We start from the raw sequence: 14,574 nt of genomic DNA, 5'->3' as shown, positions 1-14,574 counted from the left end.
TACATATATTTGTAAATGCATTAAAAATGTAGATAAAATGTATTTTTAAATACATACAGTATATTTGAAAAAATATTTTTCATATATTTTGTTATAAAAACGCATTTCTACATACAGTATATATATATATATATATATATATATATATATATATATTGAAATATATTTTGAAATATATTGAATACACCCAAAATTGTAGTATTTTAAATATATGTCAATATATTTGGGAAGGAGATTTTTAAAATATATTTAAAAATTTAAAATATATTTTTCTTTCATGTGGGTACAGCCCTGATTAGATACAGACTCGCCACAGCTTGTTCACTCACAGAGTAATGACAGCTTCGGACAGTGACATCATTATGTCACAAGCAGGTTTTCTAGCTCGTCTGTATTTGAGCACTACTGTATTACATTTTATCTTGAGAGAGAGATTTTAATATTTGAATAAAAGAATCGGAGCAATAGAGTATCTGTCATTTGTCTTTTGGGGACTTCTAAGTGAGAGTTAATGGTATATCATCGGGAAAGAGTGTTTGGCGGTTTATTGGTCCAGAGTCCTTAATAATCCTGTGTTAATATTGTTCCATACCTAAGTGTTTGCTGACCTGTAGCTTTTGGGGTCTGTCTAGTACCATGATACCCGTATTATATGTTGGAGGTGGAAATCTGCACATCAAGAGAGTTTTCCTCAAAGCATTGCACTATATATGGATTCGGTTTAAAATTCGCATTGGACCTCTGTTGATCTGGGTCTCTTTTCTGGTGAGCTTCTATTGTTTTTTGAGTAGCATTTGTTTTTGATTAACATAATGAAAGCCTCACTTCAAGCATTGCAGTTCTAAAGGATTTATATTTATGGATTATATAGCATGTTGCTGATATGCAGTATTGTTTACATTAATAACATTTATTAGCTAAGCTCAGATTATAATTTTTTAAATCTATCGCTTTATTGCTATAGTTACAAGCCAATAATGTGGAAGCACACTGAACTGCGGTAGGTCTTCTACTCCCCATAGTCCTTAAAATACTTTATCCAAGAAAACCAAATCAACTATGTGCATTTGTTTAATACTTAAGGTGTATGTCAAGTCAAAAACTATAAAAATAATATTTTTAGCATTATTAGTTTAAGTTTACCTTTATCTCCAAGTGTCCTGAAAAACTTAGATGATCCCTTCCATACTGGTGGAGTGTCCAGTAGCAAATTATTCAAGTCCTGTAACAAAAATAAATATCACTTGAACCATCACCCTAGAATACAATAACGTATGTTCATAATATGCATTTTACAAAAAAATTGGACATGGTTAAGTGGAAGGCAAGTCAAAACCTAATTAAGCCTAAATCTACTCCCACCCCCATTCTAAGCCTATTCTATCTACCCTGTAAAAGAAAAGATGCCTATACTTACCTATTCTGAAGGTGCTCTGGTCTTTGCAGAGAGGTTGACAGATTTGATAACAGTAAGCAGGGTGGAGGCAGAAACTGAAAGTTCTGCTTGTAGCCCCTTGACACCATACATTTTATCCTTGTGTCCTCCTGTGGGTCAACGTATTGCAAGGGTTAAATAGACCTCCCTCCACTTTAGAAAGTAGGGGCATCTCCTTATTGTGAGCATGACTTGTCTGCAATTTTGGAGGACTTTGAAGCCCAGGATGTTTGACTGAACTAGCTCACAAATTTTGGCCTGGTCTTAGAGCCCTGGGAGAAATTAAATAATTTTTGCCTTTAGAGGTAGAAGAAGTTTTGCTAGTTGGAGACTTATGTTTCTTTATTTGTGGTAAAAATGTACTTTTACTACAGCTGTCAAGATAAGCCCCAAAGAGATGTTCTTCATGAAAGGGTATGCCCAGCTAGGGGCAGACTGACTATTTGGAAACTCGGGCCCTGCCCAAGGGCCCGGGGTCAGTAGGGGGCCCCATGAGATGCCCCTGGTACCTTTTTCATAGGCTTTTTGGAGTTTGGGCAAGGACACAGGGGCCTCATGATCCCCTATTGCCCGGGGGCCCCATGAGTTGTCAGTCTGCCCCTGTGCCCAGCAATCTCTTATTACATTGTTTCACAGACCAGTATTTAACCACTTGCCCTCCAAAGGAATTACCCCCCTTCCTGACCAGGACATTTTTTGTGATACGGCACTACGTTACTTTAACTGATAATTGCGCGGTCATGAAACGCTGCACCCAAATGAAATTTTCGTCCTTTTTTCCCACAAATAGAGCTTTCTTTCAGTGGTACTTGATCGCATGTGTGTTTTTTATCTTTTGTGCTATAAACAGAAAAAGACCGACAATTTTGAGAAAAAAACAATATTTTTTACTTTTTGCTATTAAACATGTCCAGTAAAAAAATTTCAAAAATCATATTTCGTCATAAATTTAGGCCAAAAATGTATTCTGCTACATGTCTTTGCTAAAATAAATCCCAATACGTGTAAATTAATTGGTTTATGTGAAAGTTATAGCGTTTACAAATGGCGATATAGATGCTGGAATTTGTTTTTTTTACTAGTAATGGGTGATCAGTGACTTATAGCAGGACTACGGCGGGCATTCTGACACTGGGGAGAACTGACTTGGGTTCACTGACATCCCCAGTGACACCAATACAGTGATCAGTGCTAATAAAAAGCACTGCACTGTACTAATGGCACTGGACAGGAAGGGGTTAACATCTGGGGTGATCAAAGGGTTAATTGTGTTCTGTATGCTGTTTCACTATGTTGGCTGTGTGTGTGTTTCACTGTAAGCACGCTGCTTTGTATGGCTCTGCTATTCAGAGCCATACAAAGCAGTGTGCAGGAGCTTACAAGGGAGAGGTATGTGTTGTTTATACACAGGTCGCTCCTCCGTTGGAGATACTCAGTGATCACCGGGTGTCGGCGAGTAATCACCGCCCGGGACCCGGTGATTGACAGCTGAGGCCGCGGATGGCCCCTACCTCGAACTGCAAAATCATGTATATATACGTGATTTTGTGCACCCGTGCTGCCCTGTAGCAGTATTTCTGCTATAGGGCGGCGTGGAACCGGTTAAAGTGGAACTTCACTTTCTCAATCAACAATCTACTATTTTTAATCCTTTTGCTGCTAGCATTGGTAAATAGATGAAAAGGTATATTACATTTACTTGTTTTAACCTTTTTTTTTTACATTTCTTCAGTTACTTCCTTGTCTCTTGTCTAGGCAAATGATGTCATACATCCCAGGAGTCTTCAGGAGGGGAAGAGGAGCTTTCTCAGCTAAGCACACCCTTCTGTCTGCATACCTGAGCTAAGCAGATGGATTCCAGGAAATAAATGTTACATGAATCATCTGCCCTTACTCAAGATGGCCATGGACAGAAATACTGAGGGGGGGTTTCAAAGTAATTCTCAACAAACTAAAGCATGTAGACATGGGTGGGTGAGTGTGCTTTGAATACTAAAAATGAATTAAATAGCATTTCTGGTTTGTGGTGCTCATATGTAGTGTAGTTCCACTTTAGGCCACAAAGTCCTCCACATAATAATAGACAGGCGACTTCTTCTGAAAATGAGGCAGGCAATGTCCACTAACCTGTCAACACAATAGTGAAATTCAGAAGTCAAACGCTGCAAACGCTCCATAATCAGTAAGGATGGCATCTAGTTCCTTAAATATTTTCTTGGACCATTATCTAAGGCAGCCTTTTTCAACCAGGGTGCCTTAGGCACCCTGAGGTGCCTTCTGGGTTCTTCAGGGATTCCTTGGCAAAATCTCTAAAAATTGCTTGAAATTGCCTAAAAATTGGGTACAAGCCAGAAGGTGGTTCAAGCCGGCTGTTTTGTACACAAGCCAACAGGTTTTCATTGTGCAACATTAAAACTTTGGGCACTGTGCAGGCCAGCCGCCAGGGTCCTAACAACCACTAATGTCATTGGTTGATAAGGACATCAGGCACCTGCACAGCATCCTTGTTTGATTCCACCTGCCCCTTTGTCAGCACTGGAGTCATATTAGCTGTGTGGGGGAGAGAAAATAAAGAAATGCCGGAATACTAGTCAGTACCAGTGTGCAACAGTGTCTTTGAAAGAATAAAATACCTTTAATGTTTGGGGTCCTGCATGTGTAAATGCTGCTGCGATTTGAAAAACTATTAGTTTACATTTTAGAATGGGGTGCCTCAAAACCATTCATAATTTTAAAGGGTGCCTTGACTGGAAAAATGTTGAGAAACAGTAATCCAAGGGTCTGGAAAATTGACATGACAAGGACTTGGAAAGCATTTCTGGGTATTGGTCAACTCCTTAAACACAGCAATGTCCCCAACAGCAACAGTAAGCCCCAGTTCACACCAGTGCGACTTGTCATGCAATTTAACAGTCTCAATTGCGTGACGAGTCACACCCTATTGTCGGCAATGCAACTGCTGAAATCGTTGTGACTGACGGTGTCGGAGTCGCACCACTTTTGAAAGTAGTTCCTATTTTTGTGCTTTCAGCTTCAACCTGCATAGACATCTGTGTGTGACGTCACACAAATGTCGGCCAAATCACACCTGAAGTTTACAAATTTTGACAGCTAGCCGAGAGAGAAAATCTGAATATGGGTGTAACATGTAACATGTTATGAAAGGTGAACTTATCCTTTAATGAAAGAATAGTCTTGACAAAAGCATGTCTAAAACAAATGGGTGTGCTTTTCTATGAAAAGGAGATCCATCCTTCTAGGACATTTCTATGGGAAAATATAAATGTTAATACAAATAAAAATAGTATCACGGACAGTATTTAATTGCATTGTATTCGCCAGAAAATCCTTTTCTTGGTGTTTATCAAGGGGCAAAGTCCTATCCCTCTGTGTATATGATCTACTCCTAATACTGCTTTTCTAAAAAGTGAAGCATCTCAGATGTGGGAGAGATTATACTTGGCTGACCAATGGCTTTTTTGTTTGCCAGTGTCCAATTCCTCTTAAAGGCAGCAATATAACAGAATGTTCCCGAATGCTGCTGTTCCTGTGTCCCTTGATGAAAGATTATTGATTTAATTGCCCCAACACATGAGAAGGTGAAGTTGCACCACATGGTGCTTATACATGGCCCCGTTCTTGGGCAGGTAATAATATTTTAGACTCAACTTGCCTATAATCAGTAATAGAAAATTTAGAATGTTTGATGAAGTGTAATTCACATAAAGACTGAAAAGATTGCAATGAACCCTCCCAGTTTTGGAAGGTAATTTCTAAAATACTTTTCTCAATAGGCTTATTCACAGCAATGTCCTAAAGGCAGAAAGCAAACATTTGCCAGACAATATGTCAGTTTTTGTCCACTTCTACAGTATAACTTTTATTATAAAAGTAAAGATTTGTTTTTAAAGGAAGCATCTGCCAAAACTGACATTTTTGTGAGTTTTCTAGCATGTTGAATCAAACATTGGCTCATAATGTTTTTCAGGGAATCCAATAAGAGATCCCTCCAGCAAAACTCTCGATTCCATAAACCTATTGCAGCCCTTACAACACCAATTGTAGGTGTCACATTCTCTCAGTAGCTTCTTTGAAATGCTGACTTAACAAGACAAACAAAAGATCAACACCTTTATTAATCCTTGCAATATTCTAAAGGATGTTCTCAGCATTACTTTCAATGAAATGGTTTTCTGATGAATGAAAGTCTGACATCACCAACCTCTTCTCAAAATACATACCAAACCATTTTCTTCACTCCTCCCAAGACCTTCTATTCTCTAACTTCTCTGTCACCTCTTCCCATGCTCACCTTCAAGTCTCTCCCATCCTCTGGAACTCTATGCTTTTAATTTCTCCATCAGCTCATCCCTAAGATTTATTACCTTTTTTTTCACTTGACCCTTTCTTTTACATTGTAAGCTCTCACGAAATGGGCTCTCTGATCCTTCTTATATTGACATGTTTTGTAACCATGCTGTCTTCCTCTTTTATCAAAGCACTGCACAGACTTTTAATATTATATAAATCCTGTATTATATTATTATTAATAATAATAATAATAAAAAATAATAATACATAAATATCTCCGCTCATTTTTTAAACAACTGCTCAATATTATAAAAATATCAAGTGTAGGGCTTCCATCTGTTTGGTTTCCAACTAGCTAGTTCAGTTTTTGCACTGTCTGCCCAGTTAACTAAACCCTACAGCCCTTGTCCAATTTTGTAGAGTCTGTGGCATATACATATACATATGTGTAGCAGATCATTTAGTGGTAGGCAACCATAATCTCAGAGGTCAACAGTTTGAAGTCTCTTCCTCAACATCCTCTGGATATTCCAGTGTGGGGCACATCCACATTCAGCTCCATCCACGATGACTGTCAGCAAGTTTCTGGCTGCAGCTAAGTGGCTTTGTGAGCAGTAGTTATGGTTGTTTCAGGGTTAGGCAGAGAGCCTTATAGCATAGGACATGTGCTCTGCTCCTGGCCTCGCACTTGGCAAGGAGCCCCTGAGGTCAGGGTGGTAATCTTGAGAAAAGGGTGGTAGCATGTAGTATTTAGTAATCAGTCCATGGCAGGTTCATTTTCGTATCTTTTTAGCATATGTAGTTGATTCCAGGACTCCAGAATTGCCTCTAATAATGTTTTTTTATGTTGCAACCTGAAGGCTAATCTGGTATCATGAAACATTTTCTAGAGCTAAAATAAAGTGAACATCTTTGACAGACAACACAGTAAATGCCTGTCTCTGTGAAGTTCTGGTAGAAAAAACAACCTGGAATATATACAGTGCTCGGCATTAATGAGTACATTCCTTTTGAAAAATAAGATTTTAATCACTATCTCAATGAACACAAGAACAATATCCAAATTTTGACAAAACTGAGTTTTATACAACATTTGTTTAGCTTACATGAAAGTAAGGTTAATAATATAACTTAGATTACAAAATCTTCAGTTTTACTCAAATTAGCTGATGTAAAAATGAATACACCCCACAACCAAAACTACTACAACTAGTAATTTGTATGACCTCCATGATTTGTAAGGAAAGCACCAAGTCTTCTAGGCATGGAATGAACAAGTTGGTGGCATATTGCACCATATATCTTTTTCCATTCTTCAAAAGACGACCTCTTTTAGAGCCTGGATGCTGGATGGGAGGGATGCTCAACTTGTCTCTTCAAAATTCCCAATAGGTGTTCAGTTGGGTTCAGATCAGAAGACATACTTGGCCACTGAATCACTTTCACTCTGTTCTTCTTCAGAAATGCAACAGCGGCCTTAGATGTGTGTTTTGGATTATTGTCATGTTGGAAAAGTGCACAACGACCAAGAGCATGCAGTGATGTAGCATCTTCTCTCTCAATATAGAGCAGTAAATCTGTGAATTCATGATTCCATCAATGAAAGGCAGCTCCCCGATGCCAGCAACACTCAGCTCCACAGAAGGACACTGCCACCACCATGTTTCACTGTAGGCACAATGCATTTTTCTTTGTACTCCCCACCTTTTGCAACGCCATACAGTTTTGAAGCCATCAGTTCCAAAAACATTTATCTTGGTTTCATCACTCCAGAGCACAGAGTCCTAGTAGTCATCTTCTTTTTCAGCATGAGCCCAGGCAAATTCTAGACAGGCTTTTTTGTGCATGGGCTTTAGGAGAGGCTTCCTTCATGGACGACACCCACACATTCCATTTCTCTGCAGTGTACGCCGTATTGTGTCACAGGAAACAATCACCCCAGTTTGGCTTTCTAAAACTGCAGTGCACTTGCATGGTGATTTTCCTCAAACCTTCTCATCAGAAGACGCTCCTGTCGAGGTGATCACTTCCGTGGACGGCCTGGACATTTCTGTGTGTTGGTTGCAGTTCCATCTTGGTTACATTTTTGTATCACTTTTGCTACAGTATTCTCACTGATAAGTAACGCTTTTTGTAGCCTTCACCTTTCTTGTGCAAAGAAATTATTTTCTTTCTCAGGCCTTGTGACATTTCTCTTCCATGTGGTGCCATTGCTGACAGCATGAAATGGGAAGGGGTTTAAATTGTTAAGTAATGCCCTTTTATAATCAACTGTCTGCTGGGCACCTGTTTAATGGATAATTAGACTCACCTGTAGTTGAATTCTTGTTAATTAGAATTTTGTTGTCCAAAAGTTAGCTTTGCTCCTAAGACTTTCAATGGGGTGTATTCATTTTTAGAATATGATCTTACATAGTTACATAGTTAGTCTGGCTGAAAAAAGACAAAAGTCCATCCAGTTCAACCACAGAAAAAAAAAAGTTATAATCCTATACCCACAGTTGATCCAGAGGAAGGCAAAAAAAAACCCCCCCCAGTAAAGCATGATCCAATTTGCTCCTGCTGGAAAAAAAACTCCTTCCTGATCCCCTGAGAGGCAGTCAGATATTCCCTGGATCAACTTTACCTTGAATGAATTTGTTAAGAAAAATACTTTTTTTGTGTGTGCGAATATTTTCTAGCATAATGTCCCACAGAAAATGTTGATTCTGAAAGGAAAGGAAAGGTTTTCTGACAAATCTGTTGGGGTTTACTCATTTACAGTGGGGATCGAAAGTTTGGGCACCCCAGCTAAAAATTTGTATTAATGTGCATATAGAAGCCAAGGAAAGATGGAAAAATCTCCAAAAGACATCAAATTACAGATTAGACATTCTTATAATATGTCAACAAAAGTTAGATTTTATTTCCATCATTTACACTTTCAAAATAACACAAAACAAAAAAATGGTGTCTGCAAAAGTTTGGGCACCCTGCAGAATTTATAGCATGCACTGCCCCCTTTGCCAAGCTGAGACCTGCCAGTGTCATGGATTGTTCTCAATCATCGTCTGGGAAGACCAGGTGATGTCAATCTCAAAGGTTTTAAATGCCCAGACTCATCTGACCTTGCCCCAAAAATCAGCACCATGGGTTCTTCTAAGCAGTTGTCTAGAAAACTGAAACTGAAAATAGTTGACGCTCACAAAGCTGGAGAAGGCTATAAGAAGATAGCAAAGCGTTTTCAGATGTCAATATCCTCTGTTCGGAATGTAATTAAGAAATGGCAGTCATCAGGAACAGTGGAAGTTAAAGCAAGATCTGGAAAACCAAGAAAAATATCAGACAGAACAGCTTGCAGGATTGTGAGAAAAACAATTCAAAACCCACGTTTGACTGCACGATCTGGCAGACACTGGAGTTGTGGTACACTATTCCACTATAAAGAGATACTTGTACAAATATGGTCTTCATGGAAGAGTCATCAGAAGAAAACCTCTTCTACGTCCTCACCACAAAAATCATCGTTTGAACTTTGCAAATGAACATATAGACAAGCCTGATGCATTTTGGAAACAAGTTCTGTGGACCGATGAGGTTAAAATTGAACTTTTTGGCCGGAATGAGCAAAGGTACGTTTGGAGAAGAAGGGGCACAGAATTTAATGAAAAGAACCTCTGTCCAACTGTTAAGCATGGGGTTGGATCAATCATGCTTTGGGGTTGTGTTGCAGCCAGTGGCACAGGGAACATCTCACAAGTAGAAGGAAAAATGGATGCAATAAAATTTCTGCAAATTTTGGATGGTAACTTGATGCCATCTGTGAAAAAGCTGAAATTAAAGAGAGGATGGCTTCTACAAATGGATAATGATCCTAAACACACCTCAAAATCCACGGGGGATTACATCAAGAGGCGTAAACTAAAGGTTTTGCCATGGCCTTCACAATCTCCTGACCTCAACATAATTGAAAATCTATGGATAGACCTTAAAAGAGCAGTGCGTGACAGACTGCCCAGAAATCTCAAAGAACTGGAAGACTTTTGTAAGGAAGAATGGGCAAAGATACCTCAAACAAGAATTGAAAGACTCTTGGCTGGCTACAAAAAGCGTTTACAAGCTGTGATACTTGCCAAAGGGGGCAGAACAAGATATTAACTCTGCAGGGTGCCCAAACTTTTGCAGACGCCATTTTTTTGTTTACTGTTATTTTGAAAGTGTAAATGGTGGAAATAAAATCTAACTTTTGTTGACATATTATAAGAATGTCTAATCTGTAATTTGATGCCTTTTGGAGATTTTTCCATCTTTCCTTGGCTTCTTTATGCACATTAATACAAATTTTTAGCTGGGGTGCCCAAACTTTCGATCCCCACTGTATGCTGAGCACCATATACACTATATTGCCAAAAATATTGGAATGCCTGCCTTTACATGCACATGAAATTTAATGGCATCCCAATACTGAGTTGGTCCAGCCTTTGCAGCTATAACAGCTTCAACTCTTCTGGAAAGGCTGTCCACAATGTTTAGGAGTGTATCTATCCAGGCCAGTAAAGTTCTTCCACCCCAAACTTGCTCATCCATGTCTTTATGAACCTTGCTTTGTGCACTGATGCGCAGTCATATTGGAACAGGAAGGGGCCATCCCCAAACTGTTCCCACAAAGTTGGGAGCATGAAATTGTCCAAAATGTCTTGGTATGCTGACACCTTAAGAGTTCCCTTCACTGGAACTAAGGGGACAAGCCCAACCCCTCAAAAACAACCCCACATCATAATCCCTCCTCCACCAAACTTTCAATTGGAACAATGCAGACAGGCAAGTACCGTTCTCCTGGCAACGGCCAAACCCAGACACGTCCATCGGATTACCAGACATAGAAGCGTGATTGGTAACTCCAGAGAACATTTCTCCACTGCTCTAGAGTCCAGTGGCAGCGTGCTTTACACCACTGCATCCGACATTTGCATTGCACTTGGTGATGTAAGGCTTGAATGCAGCTGCTTGGCCATGGAAACCCATTGCACAAAGCTCTCTATGCACTGTTGTTTTGCTAATCTGAAGGCTTATGTTTGGAGGTCTTTAGCTACTGACTCTGCAGACAGTTGGCGACTTCTGCGCACTGTGTGCTCCAGCATGCGCTGACCCCGCTCTGTCATTTTATGTGGCCTACCACTTGATGGCTGAGTTGCTGTTGTTCCCAGTTGCTCCCACTTTGTTATACCACCACTAACAGCTGACCATGGAATATTTAGTAGCAAGGAAATTTCATGCATGGACTTATTGCACAGGTGGCAACCTATCATGGTACCAGGCTTGAATTCACTGAGCTCCTGAGAGCGACCAATTCTTTCACAAATGTTTGTAGAAGAATCAAGGTGCTTGATTTTATACACCTTTGGCCATGGAGGTGATTGGAACAACTGAATCCAATGATTTGGAGGGGTGTCGCAATACCTTTGGCAATATAGTTTAAATAAATAAATATATATATATATATATATATATATATATATATATATATAAAACATTATTTTAATAATATCTCCTTCTCTTAAAACACCTTTCTCCTTCATCCATACAGAACGATGTCAGGCAGGGTTGTCAGAGTAGAGAGAAAAAAGAGACAAAATGACATTGCACAAAGTTTAGACAATTGACACCATAGGCCAGATTTTAACGCAAAAGTCATGCCAGCTATATCTGTAGATACAGTGCTGTGAAAAAATATTTGCCCCCTTTACTGATTTTCTATTTTGCATATTTGTCACACCTAAGTGATTCAGATCATCAAATACATTTTTATATTACACATACAGTATTACACAAAGATAATCCAAATAAATACAAAATGCATTTTTTAAAATGATGATTGTATTTATTGAGGTAAAAAAAGCAATCCAAACCTGCCTGGCCTTATGTGAAAAAAGTAATTGCCCCCCTCTTTGCTAAATCATGAATGAACTGTGATTAACCACAATATGTGGAAAGCTGGGTTAAATTTACTTTGCTACACCCAGGTCTGATTACTGCCAGACCTGTTGATTCAAGAAATCACTTAAATAAAAGCTGAGAAAGTGAAGTAAAAGATCAAAAAGCAACAAATCACACTGCCATCTAAAGAAATTCAAGAACAGATGAGAAACAAAGTAATTGACATGTATCAGTCTGGAAAGGGTTACAAAGCCATTTCTAAGGCTTTGGGCCACCAACAAACTACAGTGAGAGCCATTATCCACAAACAGAGAAAAATTGGAACAGTGGTGAACCTTCCCAGTGGCCGGCCTAACACAATTACTCCAAGAGTCCAACGATGACTCATCCAGGAGGTCATAACAGAACCCAGAACAACATCTAAAGAACTTCAGGTGTCACTTGCCTTAGCTAAGGTCAGTGTTCATGATTCAACAATACAAAAGACTGGGCAAAAATGGCATGCATGGGAGAGTTTCAAAGCAAAAGCCACTGCCGACCAAAAAGAACACAAAGGTTCATCTTACATTTCCCAAAAACACATCTTGATTATTCCCAAGACTTTTGGACTAACATTCTGTGGACTGATGAGATAAAAGTTTAATTTTTTGGAAGGTGAGCATCCTGTTACATCTGGTGTAATACTAACACAGCATTTCATAAAAAGAACATCATACCAACAGACAAACATGGTGGTGGTAGTGTTTGTCTGGGGCTGCTTAGTAGCTTCAGGGCCTGGACGACTTGGCATAATTGATGGAACCATAAATTCTGCGCTGTACCAAAAAAATAATGAAGGAGAGTGTCCAGCCATCAGTTCGTGACCTCAAGCTCAAGCGCACTTATGTGAAGCAGCAGGACAATGATCCAAAACACACCAGCAAGTCTGACTCTGAATGGCTAAAAAAACACCAAAATTATTTATGTATTTACTTTAGTTATCTTTGTGTAATATTACAATTTGTAATATTACAAATTTTTTTTGTACAAATATGCAAAAAAAAAAAAAATCAGGAAGGGGGCAATACATTTTTCATAGCACTTTAGCTGCAGCTAGGAATATAGTCACTTTTAGCAAATACATTATAATTAGATATTCAAAGTTTTCATCAAATGAATTAATAAATATTTCAAAAGCCATTGGTTCTCTTTATGCTCCTTTAAAACGGCTACAAACACAAAAAAAGCCTACCCTGAGAATCCTATAAATGAGTAATTCTATTGTAGAAGAAAGTATAAGCACAGCAGAAAACACTTACTTATTGATTTACAAAGCTGAGGACAGACACAACTGTAGACAGAGAGCTCAAATTCCATCATCAGTTCTTTGCAATTTGGCTACTCCACCAGCAAGTGGAAAACATTCCCACTTTCAAACTGACATTTGTGCGTATTTTCATATTATCAGATTCATATTTATAATTCATTACAGCAAATGTTCAGCACAAAAAAATGAAAATATAGCCCACTGAATTATTCAGCAATCCCTGTTCAGTGTTTGAAGAAATTATTGCAGGATTACAAAGTTATTTCTTATTTCTTTAAATTTGAAACAAATGGGATATAAGTCATTAAAATGCATTAGACTTGTGCTAAAAAATCTACAAAAGCAGTTTATAGTTAATGATACTGCAATTCCATTACAAGACTCTGAATGCATTTTGCTATATTTAGTGGACTGAGCGCATTCGTCTTTTTAAACAAACTTCAGCTCAATAACAGGAAAAAATATAAAATGATAATGAACAGTATAACTCATATTCTAGTTAAAGGAGAGCTCAAGCATTTAAATGTTCTATTCCTGGTTTGCTGGAACCGGATGCATAGCTAAATGTCCCCTGGATGAGAATGTCCCCTAGATCTCTGGTTTTTGGACATCTTACTTACATAAAATAGTTTTACTGTACATTGATTTTTTAATTTATGCATAATTGTTTTGCAGGAGTCAAGAACATCCCTGAACCTCTTTGGGCCCTGCAGCATTATGTGAGCCATGGCTCTGAAATTTCATTATTTTTGTTAACAATCAAATTACAATATGAAAAATTTGATCACACAAAATGGCAGGGCAAGCCTCTCTTAGATAATAAGCCCCTCCTGACAATGCTTCTTTTATAGGAATAGATTTCTTTTTGTACTCGCTATAAAATAATTTTCTCTTCCACCAATCCCCCGGCGATAGAGAAAGACACTCATCTTCACAGCTCCAGACATCCCTGGAAACGAGAGTCAGGCTCTACATACACCATCAAGCAGCCCCCAGCCTCTCTCAGATCCCACCTAGTTCCCATGACACACATATCCCTTCTTCTGGGGGGAGGTGCTGCCCCCCTGAAAAATGCCACTCTAGGCAAATGCCTTGTTTGCCTTGTGGTAAATACACCCCTGACCTGAACCAAGAAGTGACCACCCAAAAAAGGGTAGTGTCTGAAGCAATAATCCACTAAATGAGGGAAAGAAAGACCTTCTGGCCAGCAGGAGAGGGGAGCGAGGCCACCAAGCTAGGATGTTGTTCGTCAGTTGAAAAAGCAAACAAATCTGTGATGAATTCTTCTGTGTCCTTCAATGAACGATCAAGAAACAAGAATTCTTCACTCAGAAGGAAAATAACTTTAAATAAAAAGATTTGCTATCTTATTGGTAGGAGAGAAAAGCAACTAGCACCATTTTTGTTTCATGCAAATACATGAGGTCCAATGTTTCTAGGAAATAAGTTGGTAGATGAGGGGATTACAATACAAATTAAAACACATTTTGACAAAAAAAAACCCTTTTTGCTAGGCAATAAGTGCCCACTAATAGCTTAACCTTTTCCTATCAATACTGCCTGCCAATACAATCTTTACTGCAGCCATGATAAAATCTTGCTACGT

At 38.7% G+C, this 14,574-nt stretch overlaps 1 protein-coding gene across 4 annotated transcripts in view; it reads right to left on the bottom strand.

The window, feature by feature from the left end:
* The window catches only part of MICU3 (mitochondrial calcium uptake 3), a 213,143-nt gene that overhangs the window by 118,838 nt on the left and 79,731 nt on the right, over nt 1-14,574 (bottom strand). For all 4 annotated transcript variants that reach the window (XM_089669304.1, XM_089669305.1, XM_089669306.1 and 1 more), the window contains exon 4: nt 1,144-1,222. In XM_089669304.1, the coding sequence (XP_089525430.1) occupies nt 1,144-1,222 (79 nt within the window). The remainder of the gene's footprint in view (nt 1-1,143; nt 1,223-14,574) is intronic.

This window comes from Staurois parvus, unplaced genomic scaffold, assembly GCF_062004578.1.
Source record: "Staurois parvus isolate SC_StPar_1 unplaced genomic scaffold, SC_StPar_1.0 ptg000071l, whole genome shotgun sequence".
In the NCBI taxonomy this organism is placed as follows: domain Eukaryota; kingdom Metazoa; phylum Chordata; class Amphibia; order Anura; family Ranidae; genus Staurois; species Staurois parvus.
This window is presented reverse-complemented; position numbering and strand designations above follow the sequence as displayed.